The 25980-nt window shown below is 40.8% G+C and overlaps 2 protein-coding genes across 2 annotated transcripts; both read left to right on the top strand.

Annotated features, from left to right (window-relative positions):
- The first annotated feature begins 677 nt into the window (after nt 1-677).
- LOC133910620 (UDP-rhamnose/UDP-galactose transporter 4-like) lies at nt 678-8522 on the top strand. Its single transcript, XM_062352954.1, has 4 exons — nt 678-748; nt 7029-7122; nt 7554-7715; nt 8017-8522. The coding sequence occupies exons 1-4, from the start codon at nt 678-680 to the stop codon at nt 8335-8337; spliced, it is 648 nt and encodes a 215-aa protein (XP_062208938.1). The 3' UTR covers nt 8338-8522.
- A 6324-nt stretch (nt 8523-14846) lies between these two features.
- On the top strand, nt 14847-16605 carry LOC133910619 (uncharacterized). Its single transcript, XM_062352953.1, has 2 exons — nt 14847-14952; nt 15038-16605. The coding sequence occupies exon 2, from the start codon at nt 15070-15072 to the stop codon at nt 16603-16605; it is 1536 nt and encodes a 511-aa protein (XP_062208937.1). The 5' UTR covers nt 14847-14952; nt 15038-15069.
- The last annotated feature ends 9375 nt before the right edge of the window (nt 16606-25980 follow it).

Genomic DNA, 25980 nt, shown 5'->3' with positions numbered 1-25980 from the left:
CCTTCAAAGTCTTCTTCCTGGAAATTCTCGAAGTAATTTGTCTACACGAGCACACAATGAAACATAATAACAGTGTACCAAACCGTAATAAAACTTGGCAAAAAAAACCATATATAAAGATTCTACGCATTGCTACGAGAATTTGACCACAAAGATGGCCTAAATCGGAGTTATGTGCAAAAAGTTATGAGCGTTTAAAGTTCTAGGGGCTTTTCTATAAAGCTACCAAATTTTAGTGTTTATTTTATACTAAAAACTAATTATTGCGCAAGGCATTACTGATGCTGCTGTCATAAATCTAAAAGAATTATTTTAAAAGGGAAGAAGGGTGTGGGCCGGGTCTATATGGCCGTGGACTGAGAAGGTCCATGGTGGACCAGAGCAGCTGACGGCAGCGCTATACGGCGGAGAGTGGCCAGAGTTGGCTGGAATGGGGGCTTCATTTGCCGGGTTTCACCGACGAGAGGCGGAAAAGAGATAGGGAGAGTTGGCGATCTTACCCCCGAGTGTCAGCGAGGTGGCCAGGCGACGAGGACAAGCGGCGGAGATGGTCGGAGTGAGCTGGGGAGAAGGTTTCGGTAGCCACTCAGGGACGAGGACCTTCGGACTGGCCTCCAGAGTTCCCTGCGAAGCCGAAGGGGAGGTTAGTAAGGTCAGAGATGGCATGGCAGCACGAAATGGCGATGATGGCAAAACTCACTGGAGACGACAGTAATGGCAAATTGGATGAGGAGAGAGAGAGGGAAAGGTTGGACGGGGTGCACGAAAGAATGGCAAACTCGGTGGCATAGAATTTATAGAGGGGAAGGGAGAGGGAGAGACACATAGGGTGGAAATGGCAACGGGTGACCGTTTCACGCGATTGAAGAGGGGAAAGGGAGGCGAAATGGCATGTGTGCGTGGCGGTTCGGTGCTCGGATAGGGAGGCAAAAATTGGCGGCTTCGCCACGTGTCTCTACCTATTTTTCAGGCTGTATTTAGAATGTGCGTTCCATGGGAATCGAACTTGCGATGGCCCCTCGCGCGCATAGATGCGTAACCACCTCAACCTCGTGTGCGTCCTGAAGGGACTCGGATAAAAGATCCTTTTAACTATTTTGCTGAGGGTCATAAGTGACGGGTCACAACTGTGACCCGTCACTTATTACAAGTCATAAGTGACGGGTCACAGTTATGACCCGTCACCAATGTTAATTTTACAATAGATATAAAACCAGTTGACTCAGAGTGCCTTCAGTTAAATGGCCATAACTTTTGCATACGGATTCCGATTTTGACAGAAAAAGTTACATCCATTTCTCCCCAACTTTGTTGGGTTCGGTGAATTTTTCGAGGCCTAAAATAGCTTGGAAGATTGAGTTCTCGCCTCCGAAAGTTTCTGCACTGTTTTTGGAATGAGTGTTTGTGTCCATAGCCGTTACCCCTTACATCAAACTTGAGCAGTAATGTACAATGGTTCATATTCTAGTGCTTCTAAAGTGAGAAAAAATAAGAGAAAAATAAAATAAAAATAAAAAAGTTTTGGAATGTTTGAATCATTTTCTGTATTTCTGAATAACGTCATTAGTGACGGGTCATAACTTGACCCGTCACTTATGACAGGCCTATGAGACCCGTCACCGATGAGTTATTCATTGGTGATGGATCAAAACTTGATCCGTCACCAATGACCAGCCTATGATGACCTGTGAGTGATGAGTCGTCATTGGTGATGGGTCAAGTTTTCACCTGTCATCAATGACTGGTATTAGTGATGGGTTACAACTATGATCTGTCACTTTTATCATAAGTGACGGGTCATATTATGATCTGTCAATTATGTAGTGTTTCCTTTGTCTGTTTTTCACGTAGTGCCAGCAGTGGCTCATCATCACCGCAAATAGTAAGAGGCTTTACTTTTTTCGGCTTAATATCAAAGAACATTGATGCTAATGCCTTTTGAAGAGGAGGGGTGCCAGACAGTAGGAGGAAGGGGTGATGCACTGTGGTGTGGTGAGGTAGCCATGGGAAATTCATCTTAGCAAGATGTATGCTTTGGGATCTTATTCTGAATCGATGAGCTTGGAGGTACTCAGATGCAACCAAGTGATATATAATATATTTGCAAAGCAATGAACCTTGAGAAAGATTTTTCATTGCCATGTGGTCATTAAGAGGGTTAGGATCAATTCATTGTGTCCCTTTTAGCACAGGTTCAGGAGCTGTTTATTGAGCAAAAGCATTTCGGTTATGAAAGAGCAAAAATAGATATTGTTCTGAGGTTATTTCCTTTTGTTATGGAACATGAATCACAATATTTGTATAGCTAAGAACATACTCGAAGAGTTTTTTACATCTACAATTGTTTTTAACTTCTCCCAAAGAGTAGAGTAGTGTGTGAAAAGCAAGCTTACTATCAATATTTAACATTCTAAGTATTAAACAATATTATATTATTCGATACGTTATGGTAATTGTCACCTTTTTATTAGTTGGTTCACATTGTGTGGAAAATAACAAATATTATTGGGTGTAGCATTTGAGAACCATTGCAACGCATAAGCTTTATACTAGTAGTTTAGACATTTACAACTTTTCATATGGGTACGTGGTTGCTCAACTTAACCAATTGCTTCTTAGATGGTTTGTAACCGTGGCGTGTACAAGTAATACTCTGACCACTGACCAGGATAACGTCTATCCTTCCTGTTCGTTCTCACATTGTCCCTTCTTCATCGCATTCAGTTATCCTCTCCTGCACACGTGCCATACTCAACTACTACAAACACGCAGAGTAGAATACACCCCCGTGTTGCTCCCTGGAGTGGCTCGGGCGGCCCCTCCATCCGTCTTTGCAGCCACACGGGCTAAATCGCAGAGTCCAGTGGTCGGTGTTGAGCTCGTCAAGGCGGCAGGCCATGGCGAGTGCAATGGCGGCCTCAAGAGGGGAAGGAGTGCGGGTGTCGCCTGAATCTGTGAGTTGGTGGTGTCCTCCTTCATTTCTGCTTGGCTGCGGCAGAGAAGGCAGCGAGCTGAGCATCTTTGGCGGGTGGCCACCGTCTGCACGTGGGATGGGTAGATATGCCTTCTAGGTGGCCAATCTGCTCATTTGAGGGGGTGGCATGGTGCTGGCATCCATGCTTGACGGCTAGTCCTGCATGATAATGTGGCCGCACAAGTGACAGCTGCCACGCTAGGATGACGGCGGATGCACAAGGGTGACAGACGATGTGCTGGTGGTGGCCGCATGCACTAGACAGCGCCAGAGGAGATGGCCATGCGTGGTGTCCTGAGGGCGTGTCGGTCAGACGGCGCAGAGAAGACGGCCGTGCTTGGGTGATCGAGCGATAATTCGCACATGCCAATTACCAACAACCATTGTGTGGCAGCTCGAGGGTGCAATGGAGGTGGCTGCACGACAGCTAGATGGCATGGTGGAGTTGGCCATGGGTCCCGGTGACCTGTGGCACGGTCCTTCTCATGGCTCATGCCGACGGAGGCCGATTGGTGTTCAGCATGGGCGCAAGATGTTGGTTGGTGCGGAGGGTTTCGGGCGAAAGAATAACATGGATCTACCGATGCGGGCATCGACGACGCTCTTGGGTGCCCTTCCTTCCTGAAGGTGTCACTATGAGATCCTTATCCCCCCCCCCCTCACCCTGACAGGATCCTCCGAGTGAAAACCCTAATCTGTTTCGAGATTGGGCAACTGCGACGCTTTTGAGTCCGTATCCTCTGTGGAGGCATTGCCTTGGAGCTCCCTGCCCTGCGCTGGCTAGGATTGGCGTTGAGATTGACGGTGATGAGGTATGAGCCTGGGGTGATGATGAGGCTTCTGCTTCCTTGGAGCTGCGCTTCATGCTTCATGATGGGTGGCTGACAGGCTTGGGTTGATCGTGTTGGTGTGGAGTCAAAGCTGCTTCGTCGTTGGGGTGCGACGAAGCTTGGTGCTGACAACAAAAATTGACATCTTGTTAGGAGTTTCAGATCTAGAAATTTCAACATATCAGAACATCTGATGTCATCATCAGAACTTCTAGTTAAATATTTTTGTCCAACCCGAGAGGTCTGTGTTTGGAAAAAATAGACCTTTAGATCACATCGGAACATCTAATGTTAGGATTGGAACATCTAGTTAAATATTTTTGTCTAAACTGGGAGGTCTGTGTCACTACGTCAGGACAGGGATGTAGTAACACACATATGTGTTACTATATATCAATAAATGTGTTATTGAGTTACTATATATCAATAAATGTGTTACTGAGGTTTGTAGTAACATATTTGATATGTGTGCTTGTTGCCTATGTTACTACGGTAGGATCTATTATCACACATAATAGTTGTTGCTATATGTAATAAAAGGTGTTACAACTAAGCTATAGTAATATGATATATGTTACTATATGCAGTAGTACCATATTTTTCATAACTATAGTACCATCGTTTGTAACATCTTTTATTAGTTATAGTCACACATCTTGTAACACCTTTTCAAAATATTGCAACACATATCTTTATGGGCAACACGACCTAGTAACACCTTTCTCTAACTGAAGCAACACGACCTAGTAACACTCTTCTCTAAATGTAGTAACACAATTAGTAACACCCTTTTATAATTATAGCAACACGGTAATTTGATAATTGGTTACACTATTGTTTCATCAATGATAGAGAAAATGTAAGAATGGCACGTTGCACGATAACACAAACCACCATGATTATCATAACATTCAAACCTTGAACATATAGAAAATAATAAAAATAACATGTTACAGATAACATACATCACCATGATTATGATTATAACATCCGCCAAAGGAATAAATATGAGTATTGTTGGCATAATTCTACATACAGAATCCATAACAAATTGATTATATAGAAAACATGCATAACAAAATTAAATTTTCTAGTCTAATAGTCTAAACTACACGTAATGCTATCTAATCTTCATAGAATTATTTGATTTCTAATTTGGCCGCATAGAGAGCATCCAGATGTATGGATTTAACCATTCACCTTTTTAACCTGTAAAAAAAGGTTAACCATTAAGATTGCAATAACAAATATAATGTATGCTTCATCAAAATTGATGGAAATTGACATACCAAAATTTTAGGCCAAGCAATCAATCTTCCTATAGCACAGGCTTCACCAATTGTCTTGCAGTGCTTTATTGGCCTTACTAATTCCTCTTTTTCCACAATCGGATATTTGACAATCACCATTACAAATTGGGAACATCTCAACGCCATCAACTCTTTGTTGCGGCCTCTCACTCTGAAAACTAGCATATGCTACACATTCTCTGTTTGGATACGTTGAAGTCTTCAGAACTACTATGGTGCCAATCTATATGTGAGAATTAATACAATCAATAAATGACAATTATGACTGAGTCATACAAACAAAAATTTATTAGGAACATTGTTATATGATATGTTGTTACCTCCATCTCCATTGAAATAGTACGCATCTTCTTTGAGGGGCGTAGAGTCTTCTTTTGAGTGTCTTGTCTTTGTGTGCATGCCATAGTCTATTACGAGGGAAATAAAGAGGAAACAGTTGAAGCAGCAGCCTGACTAAGTAGTAGATTCTAAACACATAAGAGGTACCTCTTGTCTAAAATCATGGGCACAGCGGTGATGGTCTTTCTTGATAAGGCAAATCATTGTCATTTTCATTATCATCATCATGATGCTGGTTCCATAAAACAACTATGTAAACAAACAAATAAATTCAATGGTACTAACTAGTCTATAAGCAGTGGTGATACATCTAAAAAATACAGTATATGTATACATGTCATTCGTGATCTCTCATTGCACAAAGGAAATTAATTAGCGTCGTAACATTGTTTTGAGCTATATACTACTAATGATAGTACTGCAGTACCGCCTTGTCCCAAATGCTGTAAATTGTATCAGGTAGATAGATTCGCTGAAACTAGCTCGTGTACATGATGAAAATGGTTAACTAAATATAACTCATAGAAATATTGCTTCAAACAAATATAAGAAATATTAACACCACATACAAGACCAAAATAGAAGTAGTGAACCTATAACCAACGGTGAGCTACTTCGTCGATACGAACTACATACAGTTATCAACTCATTGCCAAAAATATAAGATACCGTCACTTTTTTAATTTGAATGAACAATCAACTGTGCAATAAACAGCCAAAATACAGTATAAGAACCTAATTATTTTAGAAATTTATGGCACGACAAATTTAGAGACATATAAAAACATCGAACTTATTTGCAACAACCTACATGAGGTTGTATTATCCTACATAAGGTCTAATCAAATTACGTGCTATATCCATGTCCTTTACAAAAAATAGACTATGGATTCAGATTTTATACAAAGGTGGGGATAACATGAGTTCAATCTAAGAAGTATTACACTACAGTGTCAGGTAACTACCAAATGCAACTCTTTTTAGTAAATATTATGTATCATTGCAACAAATAATCAGGAGGGTTTGCTTCAGTACTCCTATTTGAGAAAATTGTACCAATGTAAGTAATTACTGAGTATGGGAAAATACATATATTAGTTAGATTTCACACACTTAAAATAAAAAGAAAAACCATCCCTCTATTCAGCATAGCTCTTTTTCTTCACCGATGAAGACTAACAAGTGATCCTAACAAATCAACAATAATGAAAGGCCTGAGTAAACTTAGCTACTGTCTTAGTGAACATTGTCTGATTGACGAAAGCAGGATGCATGATGAGCTTAAATGTGGTGAGGGTGGGTATGTAAATATAAAGAAACAAAATCGGAAGAAATCATACATTCACACACTTGCATGCCTTTTCCATCTAAAAAGTTTGTAAGCATTACCATCAAAGAAAAGTTTCAATCCCCTAAAATCATGAGATCGAGATCGGAGCAAGAAGTCTCTCATGGATCATAAAAACTGAAAATTCTCACAAGGAGGTGATTTCATATCTTTTTGCTGCAATAAATTATATACATCAAGTGATAAATTCATTTTAAAAAATAATATCAACTTTAAAAACTTATAAGTGTTGCAGTCTGCACGGTTACCGATATCAGTGTGAATGCAAGAGGTCTAATTGCGGCTATTATAGCTGTTTGGAGCACATCTTTGCAGCAATACGTGAGTTTAACCAACTTATGCTGCTTTCTTATCTATCAGCTCACTAGTGAGATTGCTTGGTATAACTGATGGTCTGCTTCTGTTTGCAATTAACTGCAAGTTCTTTGATATGCCTCAAACCTTTTCAAAGGACAGGAAGCATCATGCCAGTATTTTGTATTTGTCATTTTTGTGAATTGTAAGGCTTGGTACAGTGTACTCATGATATTACTTCTTAATCTTTACAGAAGTAATCCTTCCATTTTCCAAATGTGGAATACATAGTTTCGTTTAATATCACAACTTTGGCATTTTTTACTGTTTGATTGCCCTTGCTGCACTACATTTTCAGTAATAGTTCTATGAGCAGTGCATGTGGGTTTTCGACCTATCACATACCCAATTAATAGGAGCCCAATTTTGATTCTTTTGTAATTTCTGCTTTTTTGAAGTATGTTCATTTTCTCCAACGGAAGTGCTCATTGAACTTATTCAATCTCCTGGGCCACACTGCTCCAGCCCAAGCAGGATCCCTGCTGCTAGTGGGGCGATTCATAGATTTCTTGCTGACAGGCAAAAGAGTGGATCACTTCAATTTCTCATATCTTGCTCTGGTAAGGGAACAGTCATAACAATGTTTCATCTTTGATCATATGGTGATCGATGCTGCAGTTTCTCTATAAATAATTCACCTATATATTTGCTTAGAGATAGGATGTTGATTAGCCAGCGTTTAGCAGGTTGAGATTTTTGCTATACTGCATGTGCACAATGGTTTGTGAGTTTATGGAACATTTATATTATGGTCTTGTGGATGTTATGTAAGAAATCTTTCTAGCGACTATTAGTTTCCTGTCATCCTAGAATTTTAGATTTGAGTGTCTTTCTTACCATAGTTTTTCCCTAATTCTGCAGTTTTTCCTTGTACTCTCATTCTTCATTGCCATTGGTGTTAATCTGAGCCAATTCATCTGCATTGGGCAGTTTTCTACTGTGTCCTTCCAAGTCCTGAGCCACATGAAGATCGTGCTTGTTCTGTCCCTCGTGTTTCTCTTCTTTGGCAAGGAGGGTCTGAATCTTCAGGTCGTCCTTGGGATGGTTCTCGCTGATCTTGGAACGACATGGTACAAAAATGCATCAGCCAAACCAGGTGGCAAAGAGCGGCATAGCATCCTGCCGGTGAGGTCTGAGAAGCACAAGGAGGATTCAGAAGAAAAGGTTGGTGCGGAGAAGTAGTCTTGTTATCTGACTCCAACTGAGATGACTGTGGGAGTAGGGAAAAGATCAACCGAGCTGCTGATTCTTTTGAAGACTCCGGTCAGTTATTAGCACTCTCAAAAGTAACAAAAGACCATACACAATTCGTGAATGAAAGCCCCCGAGAAATCTAAAGCAATTAGAGTAGCACTGCAAGAACTCGAATTATGGTACAAGTTTTGTTTTTTCTTTTCTTCCTCCTTGCTTTTTAAACTGTACTCTAACGGTGTAACCTAAAGTTCATATTTGTTTTGTATAAGGTTCAAATGCATGGAAATGCTATGGGCAGAGCTGTAGATTTAGAGAATGGATGGGTATCAATAGTTGATCAATGAGCTTAAAGAGATGTTCGAGATAAAAGACCTCAGCTTGAAAGAAACATGGAAGGTGACTTTCACTGATGATGAAGGTGACACAAGGGAAGTCAGAGATGATCCCTAGCTGTAAGCTTGCTTCTGCATGTATTCTCCATACAATAAAAAATTGATCAGCTATTCAAACTGATAGGAGTTGAATGGGTTATAACTGACATCTATACATTCTTCGACTCCTGTAGGGAATTTTGCCAGATGGTCAAGAAGATTGTGATCTACCCCATTGAAGATGGGAGGAATCTCGAGCCTTGCCCGGAGTAGGATCTCAAGACTGATTTTTAGAAGGGAAGGCATGGCTGAAAGGTGGATTTTTGGAGCCTTTCATTGCTGAAGCATCGGTGGCTATCGTTTTGCTGGAGATGGTTGTAGCTGAAACATGATGGCTAGTTTGTTGTGATGAAGCAACAGATTGGTTGCGGGCATCAGTTCTGACAATCTTCACAAGCATTTTGAAGAAGAATTGACGCGTAACATAGGTTCCCAAAAAGGAAAAGGTTTGATAATGTGGCTCTAGTTTGATTTAAAGAAAATTACAATGTCCATTTAGTAGTCTGCTTATGTTTAGCAAAAGACTTACTAGGGTAAGAAATAATTAATGAAGATATATAAGACCTGTGGGTATGTAAGTTTTGTAAATCTATAATCTGAGTTGAGTTCATATTTGCTTTTTTCTAGAGAACATTTAAGCCATGAGCCATACAATGCATGATCGCACATATATTCAGATCATAATTGACCGACTAGCAGAATAAAGATTACCCGATGATGGTCTGTTGGAGAGGAGTGAGGACTCACGTCAGTTATGCCTTGGCCACCGTCTCTTCGTCCGCTTCCCTTGTTGAGGTGGCCACAGTCAACTGTAGACCATTTGCTATATATATTTTAACTTACTCAAATAATCACCAAAATGCAATAGTTCTACTGGTGGCTCCTCTCTGTATCAGCTGCGCACACAGGTCTTGAGTTCAAGTGGCTCCCTTTAGGCTAACAAAATAATTAATTAGTGTTAAGCGTCTTAGGTTAAAAAAAATTGTACTTTTTTAAAAACTATTTTGTATAGTTTAAACAATAACTTTTAACATTTTTGCAACATATATTATATGTTCCTACAGTATGTCCATGTGTAACACTTTCACACCTAATAGAGTATGTGTTACTGTACATATTTGTGTTTCTATAGTACGTCTTTGTGTAAGACGATAGCATCTAATGGAATATGTGTTGCTGGCAAACTTTGTAACACACATGATGTGTTGCTGTAGTATTTTGCAGTAATACATTTTTTAATGTGCTACAAGAATATGTTGTGTGTTCCTATAGTACATATTTGTGTAACACGTTAGCACCTGATGGAATATATGTTACTGACAAACTTTGTAACACACATGACATGTTACTATAGTATTTTGCAGTAACACATTTTTTAATGTGCTACAAGAATATGTTACAAAAGCTGCGTCTTATAGTAGTGTGTTTGGAAAAATCAGACCTTCCAATCACATTGGAACATCCGATGTTAGGATCAAAATATCCGGTTAAATATTTTTGGCCAAACCGAGAGGTATATTTTTGAAACCGGACCTTCTGGTATGCTCAGAACATTCGATCAGGGACATCAAAATATCCAAAGATAAGTTTTGATAGATTTTTACTCGAAACGGGGCAAGACCAACCCTCCCTATAAATTTAAAGGACCATGGCCGATTGAGATAATCTAACATCAAATCGATTAAACACAATTTACTTTATTTTTCATTTTTACCTCTTTTTGCCCTAATTTTTTTTTCCAATCTCTATTGGTTCTCGTTCTTGATCTCAACAACCAAAACCCATTGCCGACCATCTACACTCAGACAGGGTCCCCCCCGAGCATGAGTGATAACGAAGATCCAACGGTGTGGCACCACGACTCGGGTTTCCTAGACGCTGCCTATCGGATACACCGATCAGAACATCTGATCCGGGCCGGAAGTTTCGGTCTAGAAAATTGCACACGAGATGCTCAGTGTTTAGCGTGGCACTTTTGCACATCGACACTTGACAACGATGGTACACAGTACGCTCTTTCTCGATGTTGTTTCAGTGGTAGTTGTGTACGTGAGTGCAATGATATTGAGACATAGGCTGAGGTCTGTCGTGAGAAGTCGGAGCTGATATGTCGCTATTGTGATGAGCTTAGCAATGACAACTTATGTCAGACATATGTAGGTTGTTAGTTTGTTTTACCGGTGTGTTGTGTGGTTTGATTTTTGTTACTACTAATGAATGATTAAGCAGTTCTCCTGCTTTTGGTAAAAAAAAAAAAAAAAACATACTCGACTACTGATGCGATTCCGTCTGTCTCGATAAATCACAATGGCGGAGATGGTCGGCTCCCTGGTCATATATCGGCGAGGGGGTCAACTGGACCTCGTCCTTCCTCATCAAGTCATCAGCAAGCACAGGGAGAGGCTGACCACGCGAGAAGGCATCGATCGAGAGGCTGGAGATGGCGCACATCAAGATGGAGGCCGCGCTGGACGTGTCGCTGCTTCTCTTGTAGCGGAAGCTGAGACGCGCGGCCGACGGGTGCGATACGGCGCTGCACCGGTGGAAGGTGCGTGCCCTGGTGGAGGAGGAGGCCAGGCAGAGGCTGGCACGAGCGCCATTCCCTGCGCGAGTCGCTCACGCGGTCTTCTCTTTCATCTCGACTCTCCTGGTACTTGCCCGTGGCAACGACGAGTCCTCCCGCGCATGTGCTGCTGTTCATAGGTTTGAGAGGCTGGCCAACGGCGCCGAATAGTTCCTGAGATACGTGGAGTTCAGCAGCGCGCCGCGGAAGTGCAGCTTGTTCGATCCCGTCGTTAGGAAGCTCGGTAAAGAAAATGGTATGTTGCAGGGAGCTCGGCACCGTTGCCTGGGCGTCGGATCCAAAAGTTCGGCACAGGGTTGCGTGGAAAGCAAGACGTACCGTGGTTACGACAGTCGTAGGGCGACCGGGAAAAAATTATCGCTGGTATGTAAATGTAGAGGCAGCCAGGCACACGATCAACTTCAGTCAACACATCAGAGTCAGGGTCACAACCTACAGGAGGTACCGGTCTCGACAAGGTCACTCCATTTGACGTTGAAACCTTCGCGATTTTGGGTCCCAACTTTTAGACCGGGGTATAGTTCAAATTCATCATGTGCGCGTTCATTAGACTTTCTATAGGCAAGTCGATCGAAAGTGCTGGCTCTGTTTTTGTGTACCATCCAAGCAGTTCAAACGAACTGCGAGAATTATAACATGTGCATATTTGAAGTCCTCAAGGTTGAGGCTGCCTCCCAGATGCGATTGTAGCTTTCACACCAGTGGTAAATATATCATTTTTTATTGCAATCCAATTATATGTTGTATTTCGCTAAATCTGGACGATGATCCAGCGAGTGACTAAAACACAGATCTAGTGTGATATTCTGATCTTTTTGCTGGCAAATGAATCACCGCCAGCACAGTGTCATGATGTAGTGAGCCCATAGCCAGTACAGTTAATTAGCAACACTTCTTTGACGAAACATGTTAATTAGCAATATGAGAGGTGAATATTTGGGCAATGATCTTTCTTATTCACATCTTTATGTATGTCCAAAGATACAGAGTTTTTCTTAGAGCAAATTTCATAAAACCACATGATTTATGGTTCATGTTTGAAAAAACCACATATTCATTGGCATGTGCCACTTGACCACGTATATTATAGTTTGTTAGTTTCATGTAACCCCACCCATAATTATATTCCAGTTTTCCTACATGTGGGGCTAAAACCACTAATGAGCCTCATGGACACTTGCTCTATTTGGGTCTACTGGTAACCATGTATGTGCGTATATGGTTTCTGATATGGTTTTAGAGTATAAGAATAAAAATGAACGATGCAATAAGTATTATATGGTTAAATAGATAGACATGTGCAAATATAATATCACAACTAATTTATCTTTTGAACCATCTAAGGCCTAATGCACTTAACGATTTCCCGTACACGGGAGGGGATGTCGTCTTCACATTCATTCCCGTTATACTTCAGTAGGTCTACCAAAAACTGTTTCCTCAGTTGATAGCTATCCTGCATGTGCATTGCATGTCCATAACAAGAATAATAATTGAACACGGATTAGTGTAATGATGGAGAAGACTTACTCTATAAACGGTTGGTTCTAATCTTTCTCCATTCCATGCACGCATGAACTCGATACTGAAGAAACCAGAAGCGTTCCTACAGAATAAATAATTGTTACATTTGCACTTAAAAAAAAGTTATAGTGAGGCTAGAAGCAAGTTACCAATCATGAAATCGAGGAACACCACGAGGTAGCTTAAGAGGCAATCTTAAGATATCATAATTTGTACTTGGGTTTGCTACGTCCTTGGTAAGCCGAAAGTTGTTGGCAATCTTTGTCACATAACCATGCATGATGCATTCCTCAGGAAAGGTTTGATTCCATATGTATGACTTGAGAATGCCCATAAATCACTCATATGGAAATATATGATGCAGGAACATGGGGCCAAGGTAGTGTATCTCCTTTATAAGGTAAGTAGTGAGATGACCATGATATCAAAAAAGGATGGTGAAAAATACACCTCAAGAATACATAGAGTCTCAAAGTGTCTTTGTTCTAGCTCCACAGCAAATCTGGATCGAGCACCTTCTATTCAATTGCATTGAAGAAAAAGCACAGGCTCAGGATAGCCTCACAAACCTTAATTGAGAGGATGTTCCTAATAGCTACCGCAAGCAGTGACACCATTATCACATGGCAATCATGGAACTTCATCATGGCAAAATTAATTTTCACCTTTTTCACCGAAACAAGTCTTGCGATGTTGGACGAGTAACGAGAGGGAACTTTTATACTATGCAAGAACTTGCATAATTCTTTTTTCTCCTTCTTAGAAAGAGTGATAGCTGCTAGGGGTAGATATTTTTCTTTATCTATATCATGTGCATAAAGCTCTGGCCTTAAGCCCATTTCTTCAAGTTTAACTTGTGCGTTCTCATGATCCTTTTCTTTTTGCTCTATTTGGAGCAATGTACTGATCATACTCTTACAGATATCCTTCTTTATATATATATTGTCGATAGAGTGGCGAACATCTAATTTTTCCCGATACTCTAGCTCGAATAATATTGATTTCTTGTTACACATGGTCACCAACTCAGCATATCACAGATGCAGACATTGAGATTTATACAGGTTTAGACCATATTTAGGATAATAGCCATACGTTATATGTAGAGCCTCGATTAAAGAGAAGACAATTACAATATTGGTGTACCTAGATCTAATCCTAAGCTACTCAGTGAGTTCTCTCGTGCTCTAGTCATGAAAACCTAGTTGGAGGCATCCATATGTGGTTTGTTACTCTTCGATGGAATGTCTCTGCGTTACTCTTGGATGGAATGTCTCTGATTTCTCTCTTGGCTGAGCTTGCTTGTCGATGTCTTCCGACGGGTCTTGATTGTATGGCATGGAATCTAATGCCTTTGCCTCTCCCTCTACCCCACCTTATATAGCCGGGTTGAGATCAGGGCTATCGTACGTACTCAGAGTCTATCTTCCGAATATCTAGAGAACTCTTTATTTACCGGGAATAATTTTTTGTAGAGAACACGATGACTACCTAAAATAACAGTATGTGCCTTATTGATTATGATAGTTGTAAAACCTATCGTGTTGGGTTTAGATACAGGTACAATAGTACCATATTCTCTTTATATACCATATTTCTGATATGTATGTATACTTAATATTTAGTTATAAATCCTCATCTGGCTCCCTCATCCACCAAAAGACAAAGATATATGATACGTCCATTTCCGCCACCTCTTACTCGTTATTCTGTCAAATTCCACTTACATTCTTCGTCAAAGTCCACTTATTCTGTCAAATTCAACTGTTACACTTAACGAGAGACCAATCGTTATTTAGTCACTGGCACTTGTCTCGTAGTCCTGGACTGGAGTGTGCACGTCAATACATTCCATGCCCTTTCTCTACGTTATGACCGCTTAATTTCCATGGTGTTTCCTCTGAAACCTCCCTATATATAGCAAGGATAGCTCCACCCTTCACATCTTCCATGAAATCAGTCATTCGTGCATTCTTACAGTCTTACTAGCTACCACTTCACTAGCTTTTGTTAATCATCGGCGCCATATATACAAGCCTACTATTGGCTTAATTTATTACAACGGTATGATTTCTCATGTATGCACCTTTAAAGTAAACAACTGAGGATTTCTCTAATGTCCTCACATGCATTGCTTTCTCATGAACAGGAATACTACAATCGCTAGTTCAGTCATCATTAATGGCGGAGATTGTCAGTTCTGCAGTTACCGAGCAGATAGTGAACCAAATCTTATCCAGCATGATTGACAGGCACGAGAGGAAACCGAGCGAGGAGCACTTGGAACGGCTGGAGATGGCTCGCATCAAGCTGAAGGCCGCACTCGAGACGTCCGATAAGTGGCAGATCAACGACGCGTCGTTGCTCCGCTGGCGCAGGAAGCTGAAGCGCGCCGCCCAGGAGTGCGACGACACGCTCCGCAGCTGCAAGCAGCGAGCCGTGGAAGACGAGGAGAAGCAGCGGGTTGTAAGATGCTCGTCCTTCCCCAGACGGCTCGCCCACATCACCAAGTCATTCGTTTCCTCCATCTTCAGCGGCTGCAACAGCAACGACGAGTACGGCTCGAGCAGCCCTGCCGTACGAAGGTTCGAGTGGTTCGCGGACGGCGCCACCGAGTTCCTGACGTTCGTGGAGCTCGGCGGCACGCCGCGGCGGTACATGTTCTTCGACCCTCTCATCGCGCACCTTCTTGCTGGTGAAGAGCTGCGGTACAGGCTCATCCAGGGAAGCCAGTACCAGCTGTTCTGCGTCCGTCCCATTAGCTTGGAAGATCGTGGGATTGAGGCGAAGCTCATCTTCATCTATGAAGACGACGAGGCACCGGACAAGAACCTGTGCATAGGCTCGATGCTGCGGCTGTCGGAGAGCACAGACATCGTTGGGATCACGATCAAGTGCTTGCAGTTTTTGGTCACACCTCACTTCAAGTCTACTGCTGAAGCCGCTACCAGAGAACTCGCTAACCTGCCGACGCAGGACTTCTCATGGGTGCCATATGCTGATTCTAGTCACAAAGAACATTGGAACAGTATCCACAGAGATATGAGCCAATGGTTTCGCCCAGATCCACTGTGCTGCAATCAACATGAGGCCCGCACGCCTTGTGGAAATAGTACAGGCACAACAAGACTATCAGAAGTTCCTCTGGAATCAGTCATCGAGGTTTACTGGCAGTGTGAGATCCCACTTTCCGAGTCCAACATGCAGAGGAGCCCAACTGTCGAAGGTCGAACAAGTTCTACGAAAGACATTCCACGTGTGAAGCTTGGGCTCCTGTTCACACCCCATGGTTCTTTAGGAGATGTGATGCCGAAAACCGAGTCTTCTGCGCTGGAGGTAATGAACGGCGAGGAGCAGCATGGTATGCATACGAACATTAGCCTGCAACAGTTGGACGAGATCATGGTACCAAAGGCGATAGATTGCCTTTACCAAAAGGCAGAAGCAACGGCGTATCAGATCCTTTGGACGTCCAAACATGGCCACGCATACTTTCAGATGAAGAAGACGATGCCACTAAAAAATATCAGAGGAGGCCAGAACAAAAGGTCGCTAATGCAACGATATCATCAAGACCCAAAGCTGGAGAGATGGACACATGTTCTCACAGTCTTTCTCAATTTGTGGGTTGCACGCGCACCTTATAGGCTACGGCGTTCAATGGTGGAATGGATGCAAAAGGCAAATGAGAAGCAATTAGATGTAAAAGGCAAATGAGATGCAAAAGGCAAATGAGAAGCAATTAGATGTAAAAGGCAAATGAGATGCAAAAGGCAAATCCTTAATAAACTGCAAAAAAAGATGCTGGAAGCAGGGTTCTCAAATGCGTGCGGACAAGCAGCATTCCGAACGTCCCTCTATGTATCTCCCTAACAGTTTCTGCACGTGGATCTCTTCTACTACTTTTCCTCTCTCTATTTAGGAATTCCACCTAAAGTCGAAAACTTATATCTACTTTTTCAGATTTTCCTTTTGGCAGCCGAGAAGAGAGAATCCAATTCAAGATGTTTAGAATTCTGCCTCAATTCAATGGAATTGTTTGATCTTAAAGGGGATCTTCTATAATTTCAAACATAAAAAACTGAGCCCCAGCGTGTTGATCGAATATCACGAATATCGATCGAAATTCGAAGAATTAGGTGAGAATGCGGCTGGAATTTGTAATTTTTTTGAATTTTTTTGAATTTGCATTCAAATACGACTGATATGCATCGGTTTTCGGAATGCGACTAAGCTCGAATTTGTCGATATTTGCGAATATCGTTTGAATTTTTGAACCCTAGCTGGAAGTCGGGAGCTCAAGGTTTCAGAAACAAGATTGGACCAATGGCTTTACTAGCTTTTTTTTCTTTGCTATCATGTTGCTTATTCTTATGTTCCTCTTTTATCTGTATGTTCTTGTTGTTACAAGTTGTAATCCCCTTAAACCACATTATTCTATATTTGTGTAAAACTTTATTCTTCAAGGAAGCAATTAGCCATTTCACTATGTTTGTCCATACCCTACCGTGCATGCTAACAATTGGAAGTATTAGATCCAAGAAAAAAGTCAATAAGAAATGAGCATCCATAACCCTATTAAATGACATGATACAACTATTTTTTTCTCTCTCAATGCATTTAATTAGGGGTATATATTGAAAATAATGCAATAACTACACTCTTAATTTTCTCAATGGACAAATATTTTGGAACTATTCTCTTGAGGCCATAAACAAACATAGTGCAATAGAGCGAGTATGGTTATATGAAGCTTTTCACAGAAGTGGATAAAAATAATAGAATTCTATTGACTACTTTGACCACTCAATAATCCTTGTTAGGAACATTCTAATAGGACGTTTGAGTGTTGGTCGCTCCCTTATTTTAAGAGGTTGTCTATACGTCACTTGGGTGTTTTAAGGCTTCACTACGTGAAAAACAAACAAATAAGACATGAAATTAGTGACGGATCATAACATGACATGTCAATTATGATAATAGTGATATATCATAGTTATGACCCTCACTAATGATGACTCATCAGTGATGGTGTTGGGGAACGGGAGGGCTATACTAGCCTAAAATAAAATTTTCTACCGCATTCACTTAGGAAACCATACCAGTAGGAGATCATAGATCGTTACCACTCGACGCGCAGTGTAGCGGAAAAAGAGTTGGAGCGATCCAACGTGAGGGGCATCGATGTAGAGGAAGCAGCTCTTCGACCAGCTCTTCTCGATCAGCTTCGAGTAGGTACGTCTGACCCTCGACCAACTCCGAGCAGGTATGTCACGTCCTCGATCGGCTCCGAGCAACCTTGTCGTGATCCGCGATCACGAAGGGGAAATCTCGACCATGTCCTCAACCACGAAGAGGAAGTAGTTGATCTCGTCCACCACCTTGTCGACCAGGTACTCGCACTCCTCGAGCACCCTCAAGCGGGTGCATTACACTCCTCGGTGACAGAGCACGACTAGTTCCATGATTAGAGAGCACGATCAGCACTACGATCTTCATGCCGAGGAGATCAGCGCTACAATAGCAGCAGTGCCTCTACGGTATCCACACGTACATGGATGAAACATCATACGCTGGTGTGCTAGCACCGTGCGCTTAACTAGAGTTTCGCAGGGAGTTCGAGAAAGAGATGGTAACCAGGGCTTTGGTGGTCAAATCAACTCATGCGTCCACAGCTCCTGCCACCTCTTATATAGACAACGCTAATGGGCCTTTAATCACATTAAAGTCCAACATGACTCTAAGCCCTAATAGACATTTTATCATATTAAATCTCATTTACAGATCCAATCTACATACGCAATCACCCTAGGGCATATCACCAACAATGTCCCAATTACACTAGAGTCGATTCATGCAAGTTTTAAATTCCATCCCTGTAAATGTGTGACCCGTCAAATTCATGTGTAAACGGTCACGATGTGGAAACCCTTTCTGCATTGAAAGTCAATAGCAGTACCTAGCAGCATATATTGACTCCTGAGGAAACATAAATATCATATCGGCTGAACCTTTATATACACATGCACCAATCCCTTTGACATATGGTACCAGTCAAGCTCAAGGCGAGATACATGTCACCCTTGTGATAGCTCAACCATTGACTCGATCAAATAGTGGATTCATCATGATTAACTCTTTAATAGTATTGGTATGGTCATGCACTTTCTCAATCCAACTACCTCGAGGGGCCTAGATACATCTCTCCCATTATCTAGGAGGGGTAAATTCCATCTTGATTGCTCACATCCCAAGGCATGTTTCATAATATACCTGAAAACAACATTTATAACTACCCAGTTACGGAGTAGCATCTGGAAGCCCCTAAGAGTGTTACTAAACATTGGAATCAATGACAATCTCAAGTTAAAGGATTCTGCAGGTATACCATTCAAGACTACAACTGATAGCACTTCACATAACTATCCCAGCAGTGTCTCGAGGTGGGTCTGTCCAACACCATGTTCGCTAACATGTGTCCATATTATTGATTTGATATCTACATATCAGTGATCCATGAAACATAATCATCAATCAATACATGTGTTGGTTTGTGAATCATCATTATTCCATATGATGATGTGAAACCATGAACTATTTTAGAATGATATCAAACAATGAGTCTCATGAGCAAGTCATGTATTTCCTGATCAATATCTATAATAGTCATTCAAGGAATAGAGTAACAAATTACTCAAGCCAACACAAACATAGAAGTGATACGATCATCTCCATGATTGCCTTTATGGTATATCACCAGAACTTTCCTACTTGCACTAGAGTCAATCACATAGCTATTCAATACCAACTGCTCGATAGTGCACCTTCTTTCAAGTTATAGGATAAGACAAGCTAACGGATACAATCTGATAAGTATCCAATACCCATTGCATGTATTTACATAACTTCTCCATTCAATTCAAAATGATATATCTATGCCAAAGTACATGCTCGAAATTGTAGTGGTACTAATGCTCCCAATGCTTGAGCGATAGGTCTACTATTGACAATAAAGACCCATTGGACTGAACACATTGCAAACTACACATAACTCAGAAACTAATTTTCTGATCCAAGCAATCTCGAATGCAACTTCAAAAGCAATGGTGTACATAGCAATAGTTGTAGAGTAGGCAACGGTTCTTGCATAGAACATTTCTAGCTCACCGTTCCATCATTTACATAAAACCAAATTCCACACCATGATTCCTTTGTTGGTTTGGGATCTAGCATTGATGAAACTATTTACAACGACCTTTTCTTTACTCCAAAAATCATGGTCACATCCTCGTTCTTATCTAGTACTAGAGGATGATTTTTCTTGATAACTATCAACATGACTTTTGATTGATATCAAGATTTTCCTACTCATTAGGTGTCACAACACTCTAAGTCTCACAAAGAATGATGATGCATGGCATTAGCAAGAAAACTCACTTGGATTCCTGCATATTAAACTATTTCAATACCTTGTTAATGCGTGTTCTTTAGCTTAATCTCATTAGCCTTTTCTAGGCATTTTATTCAAAATATCATGCTCATTAGCTGTCACCACACACTGATTCTCGCAAGTGCTAACATTTTGGCCTCCTTTTATCTATCTATATAGGTCTTTATACCCTATTTATTGTCTTTCCCACAACTTCATCTTGAAACCATTTGTCAATGAAGATTTGAGAAACTTAATACATTGGATTGTCATCTCCATCAATAATATGTCATACATATTTTTATATCAGAAATATAAATGTGCTCCCACTAGTCTTGTTGTAAAACACAAGGTTCTTACTCACTCTTGATGGAGTCAAACTCCTTTGACCACCACATCAAAGTGAAAATTCCAACTCCGATATGCTTGCCTCAATCCACAGATGGACTATCGAAGCTTGCATAGCTCCCTAGCATATTTCAGGATCATCAAAACTATTAGGTTGTATCACATACATGCCTTAACTTAGGTTTCCATAAAGGAAAGCTATTTTGACGTCCATTTGCCATATCACAATATGCAGCAATCGCTAGGATGATCTCGGTAAACTTTTAGCATTGTGACAGGCAATATGTTTCATCATAATCAACACTTTGAATTACCATGAAACTTCTCACCACCGATCATGCTTTGCAGATGCGAACATTTTCATCAGTGTCTACCCATTTTCCTTCAAACCCATTTACACTCAATAGTTGTTACACCATTGGGTGGATCGACCAAACTCCAAACTTGGTTTTCTCGCATGGATTCCAATTCGGATCTCAATCCATCTCTTAGAGTCTAGTTTCTTATTGTCCAACAATAATATATCACGCTACTCTGTGGTTAGGAACATAAGCATCGTGCACGACCGGCCCTTTCTGATCGATGTGGGGCTACTGTCTCAACATGTTCTGCAACATCCAATTGTAGTTCAATAGGAGCTGAAACATTTTCTGATGGTTCCCGAATCCTTCGAGTTTCACCGTGCTCCCATTAACTTTCTTTGAGAGAAACTCTTTCTCCAAAAAAAACACCATTCCGGGTGACAAAAACTTTGCCTTGTTCCCGGTTATACAAATAATATCCTTTATTTTCCCTAGGATACCCTACAAAGAAGCATTTATCTGATTTGGGAGTGAGCTTATCAGACGTCAAATGTTTTACATAGGTCTCACAACCCCAGACCTTAAGGAAAGACAATGCGGGACAATTTCCAGTCTATATCTCATATGATGTCACCTCCATAGACATAGGCGAAACTCCTTTTAACGTGAAAAAAAAACAATTTCTAGAGCGTACCCCAAAAAGACAATAGAAGATCAGATTGGCTCATCATACACCGAACAATGTCCAACAAAGTACGGTTCGTCCGTTTAGACATCCATTTCATGGAGGCATGTCATGCGGAGTCAACTGTGAAACAATTCCACATTGCTTTAGATGACCATCAAATCATAGATCAAGTATATATCTCCACAATCCAATCATTGGAATGTAATTATCTTGCCCGAATGATTTTGTACCTCATTCTAAAACTCCTTGCTTTTCAAAGGATTCGGATTTGTATTGAGAACCACTTTTAGCTATAGAGTTCCTCAGCCCACATACATCTGTATGTACAGGAGCTAATAACTCACTCACCCTTTCTCCTAAACCGGTGAAAGGCAACTTAATCATCTTACCAAGTAAACAAGATTCGCACATGTCAAATGATTCAAAATCAAATGAATATTGAAGACCATCTCTATGAAACTTCTCTATGCATCTCTTTATGACACAAGCAACAATGTCAAATAAAAGTAGAGCCAATCAATGTTATAGACTCACATATCCTCAAAATTCCATTCACCAATGGATCATGACTAGACCAGGTTGCTGCAAAGCTAAATAACATTTGCCCACAATCCTTTACTTCCAAAACAGTTTTTATGGTCATAGTCAAGTTAAGATCGGAATAACAATTATTCCATTCAAAACTCTGAGGATAATAATGAAGCTATAGTGCAATCAGCCAACACAACAACCATTTGCTATATTGTCGATGCACATATCAACTTTACATCTTATCAAAAACTCCAGTTTGATTCTAGTATCAACTACCCAAGAGTTACAAGAGAGAATGGCAAGATCCAAGTCTATATCATTAGTATCTAGGGCTAGAAATCATACTTCGTTTCCTTTTCTTGAGAACTTCCATGTAATCTCGGTTTCCCTTTGAACTATCATCGTATGATTACAGCTCTTTTTAAGTGCTATGCCCCACTTTCTGAATATGTACACAAGAGAGGCTTTCATGATCAAGTATCTTTTAGCCAAGCTTGTTTATCCACAAAGAAATATGCCCTCAAATCATATTGAAGTCATATTCAATGTGAGGCAATTGACATAAAATGAGTAATCATAGCGTTTCTCATAAACTCTTTGAGTTACAATATAGAAACTTTGAGCTAGTTCATCAGGATAAGAACCTCTAGAACATGTCCTTTGCATCATTGAGTGAGAACAATTCCCGATTGAATTTAATATCAATCATCACAATTGAATCTAGAAATTGTAAGGGGAGCTGCTTCTAAAATCTACAACAAAATATATGCAATGCTTAAACATAATGTTTGTACGTATCCTCCAATAAATAATTTATCAGAAGATACTCTCTCCAAAGTTGGGATAAGATCCATATTCAACCAGGTTCTAGTGAGCTTTGGCATCACTGCTAGAAACCTAGGTGACATACGTAAGCAACACAGTGCTGATCATATCTCTATATGACTCTTGTTTGTTGGGTGGCATTGAATGCCCCAACGCCCAACTCCATACACCAAAGCACAAAACCATTTTGGTAGCTTTGTTAAGTAAACCTACACTATACGTGTAGATGTTTGACATCCACTCTAACTAGTTAAAATAAATAATGGCACCCTGCTTTGTTAGACCTGCCAAACAATGATCAAAACTTATGTAGGTGCATCTATTGGAAAGGCATCAATTACTCCTAATTTTTATGAGGGAATCTATTCTACCATGGTAATCATATCCACTGCATATAAAACATGAAAGAATAGTATAACAGAAACAAAAAGCATCACAAATAATCATATTGACTGTGACATAGTATGGTCCCTTCACATGGTAATCTCCATCGCCATAGTCATGTCCTCCGGGTCATCATGCTCCAAGTTTCAATGATAATGTGCTAGTCTATTACACATAATAGCACTAGACGAATTACATGAGAAAAAGAAGCATCAAAAGTCGGCACGTAGGCCGTTATACAATAACATGACAATCTTTGGTTGCAATTAACCATGACACAAGGGTCATGAAAATTACACACATGCATCACATACATAAAAAGGTTATACTAGTCACAACATTCTCTGCAAAAATGAGTGAAGCATAGAATCAAATTCTAATGTCGCGACATGAACATGTTATTATAACAATCTATGCGTGTATGCTATGCAACGGCGGTCTCGCTAGCCAATCAACTAGCTGGGGTTCGAGGGGTGAGCCGTCCCCCACGGGTTTCTGGGCAACGCCCTGAAAACCTTTCTGAAATACATAGATCCTATCTATGAAATCGCTATAAAAATCTCATCGAATTGATGATATCAAGCCAATTCTGAGTCATTCACAATGCCTCAATTTTCACTAGACCAATCATATTGATCGTCACATGAGGTTTTCCAGAAACGATGACAACACACAAAACCTCGATCTGCTATTCTTCCAATCATATAGCAGCACGTGCTGTTAGCCATGATAGTGATTTTAGCTGGTAGGGGCAAGTTGCACGTGCGGCCAGGTGAGAGATCAAGCTAATCTTTTTGGTCGTGTGATTCCGTCGACTCACACCTCATTCTTATCCTAATTTCAACTAGCCTTGCATCAACCGATCCATCACATGAACCGATCACATGAACAATGATAGATCCAATCTACTACCACATATCAACTATATGTGACCGATCTAGATCAAAAATTACACATGTAGGCTCTAATACCACTGTTGGGGAACGGGAGGACTACAGTAGCCTAAAACAAAATTTTCTACCGCATTCACCCAGGAAACTATATCAGTAGGAGATAATAGATCATTACCACTCGACGGGTAGTGCAGCGGAAGAAGAGTTGGAGCGATCCAACGTGATGCACATTGATGTAGGGGAAGCAGCTCTTCGACCAACTCCGAGTGGGTACATCTCACCCTTGACCAGCTCCGAGCAGGTACGTCACGTCCTCAACCGGCTCCGACTAGCGTTGTCACGATCCATGACCATAAAGGGGAAACCTCAACCACGAAGAGGAAGTAGTCGATCTCATTGACCACCTTGTCGACTAGGTACTCACACTCCTTGAGCACCCCCCCAAGCGGGTGTGTCATGCTCCTCGATGACAGAGCATGACCAGCGCCATGATCAAAGTGTACGATCAGCACTGAGATCAGTGCTGCAATAGCAGCAGCACCTCTACAATATCTAAATGTACCGTAGATGGCGGCCATGGATTTGGTGGTCAAATCAACTCATGCGCCCACGGCTCTTGCTACCTCTTATATAGAGGACGCTAATGGGCCTTTAATCATAATAAAGCCCACCATGACTCTAAACCCTAATGGACATTCAATCATATTAAATCTCATTCACAAATCCAATCTACATACACGATCGCCTCTAAGGCATACCACCAACAAATTGGTCATCCTAGTCTAATCATTAGCGACGGGCCATCCTAGGCTAGTTATTAGTGATGGGTCAAATTGTGACACATCATTAATGACAAACTCATCAGTGACAGATCGTCATAAGCCAGTCATTTGTGATGGGTCAAGTTGTGGCCCATCACTAATGACGGTATTTTTCTTTAAGACAAAATTAGGTGGATACCATCACAAAAGTGCCCATAGATGACATGTGGGTCATGTCATCCTCACACCCATGGTATTTTCCAACTTTTGTGATTTTTGCAATGGTACCTAGCAAATTGCCCCTTTCTTTTATTTTTCTCATGCAGTACCAATGACTACATTGGTGAAGGTCACTGTAATGACCCGTCACTAATGATTTTATTGGTGATGGGTCACTGTTACGACTGTCACCAATGACTTATGGATGAAATAAGAGGAAAGCCAGAAAGCCCAATCTTGATGAGAATACAAATGTGACAAATGAGCATTTAATTGCAACAAAATATGAAGATATTTAAGCCAATCATAGTCAACAAGTTGTTTAATCCAAGTTTGCGAAATGTAAGAATTTATCCACACATAAACAGAATCAAGAACATAACAAAAAAAAGGAGAAAAATTGTGATGGGAGAGATGCATTATTAGATCTTTTGGTGTCTTTAGGTGATTGCTCATGAAAACTGTCTGAGAAAAGGAATACATATTGCAATATAGCGGGAGTATTTAACAACTCCAAAGTGGATAGTTTTCACTTCAACAGAATCACCACAAGACTATCTAGAGGAATTAGCTAACCAAGTTGTTCTATATTCACTAATGACCAATTCAAATATATTTTTATTTTTCTCTTATTTTTTCTCACCTCAGTAGCACTAGAATAGGAACCATTGTACATTTCTGCTCAAGTTTAATGTAAGGAGTGGCAGCTATA

Source organism: Phragmites australis, chromosome 3 (genome assembly GCF_958298935.1).
Source record: "Phragmites australis chromosome 3, lpPhrAust1.1, whole genome shotgun sequence".
In the NCBI taxonomy this organism is placed as follows: domain Eukaryota; kingdom Viridiplantae; phylum Streptophyta; class Magnoliopsida; order Poales; family Poaceae; genus Phragmites; species Phragmites australis.
This window is presented reverse-complemented; position numbering and strand designations above follow the sequence as displayed.

Excerpts from the sequence above, each read along its gene's own strand:
- LOC133910620 (XM_062352954.1), top strand. The coding sequence starts at position 678 with ATGGCGATGATGGCAAAACTCACTGGAGACGACAGTAATGGCAAATTG. Across the intron at positions 7,123-7,553 it reads GCACATCTTTGCAGCAATAC|TATGTTCATTTTCTCCAACG; the intron begins GTGAGTTTAACC and ends GCTTTTTTGAAG. Across the intron at positions 7,716-8,016 it reads ATTTCTCATATCTTGCTCTG|TTTTTCCTTGTACTCTCATT; the intron begins GTAAGGGAACAG and ends CTAATTCTGCAG.
- LOC133910619 (XM_062352953.1), top strand. The coding sequence starts at position 15,070 with ATGGCGGAGATTGTCAGTTCTGCAGTTACCGAGCAGATAGTGAACCAA.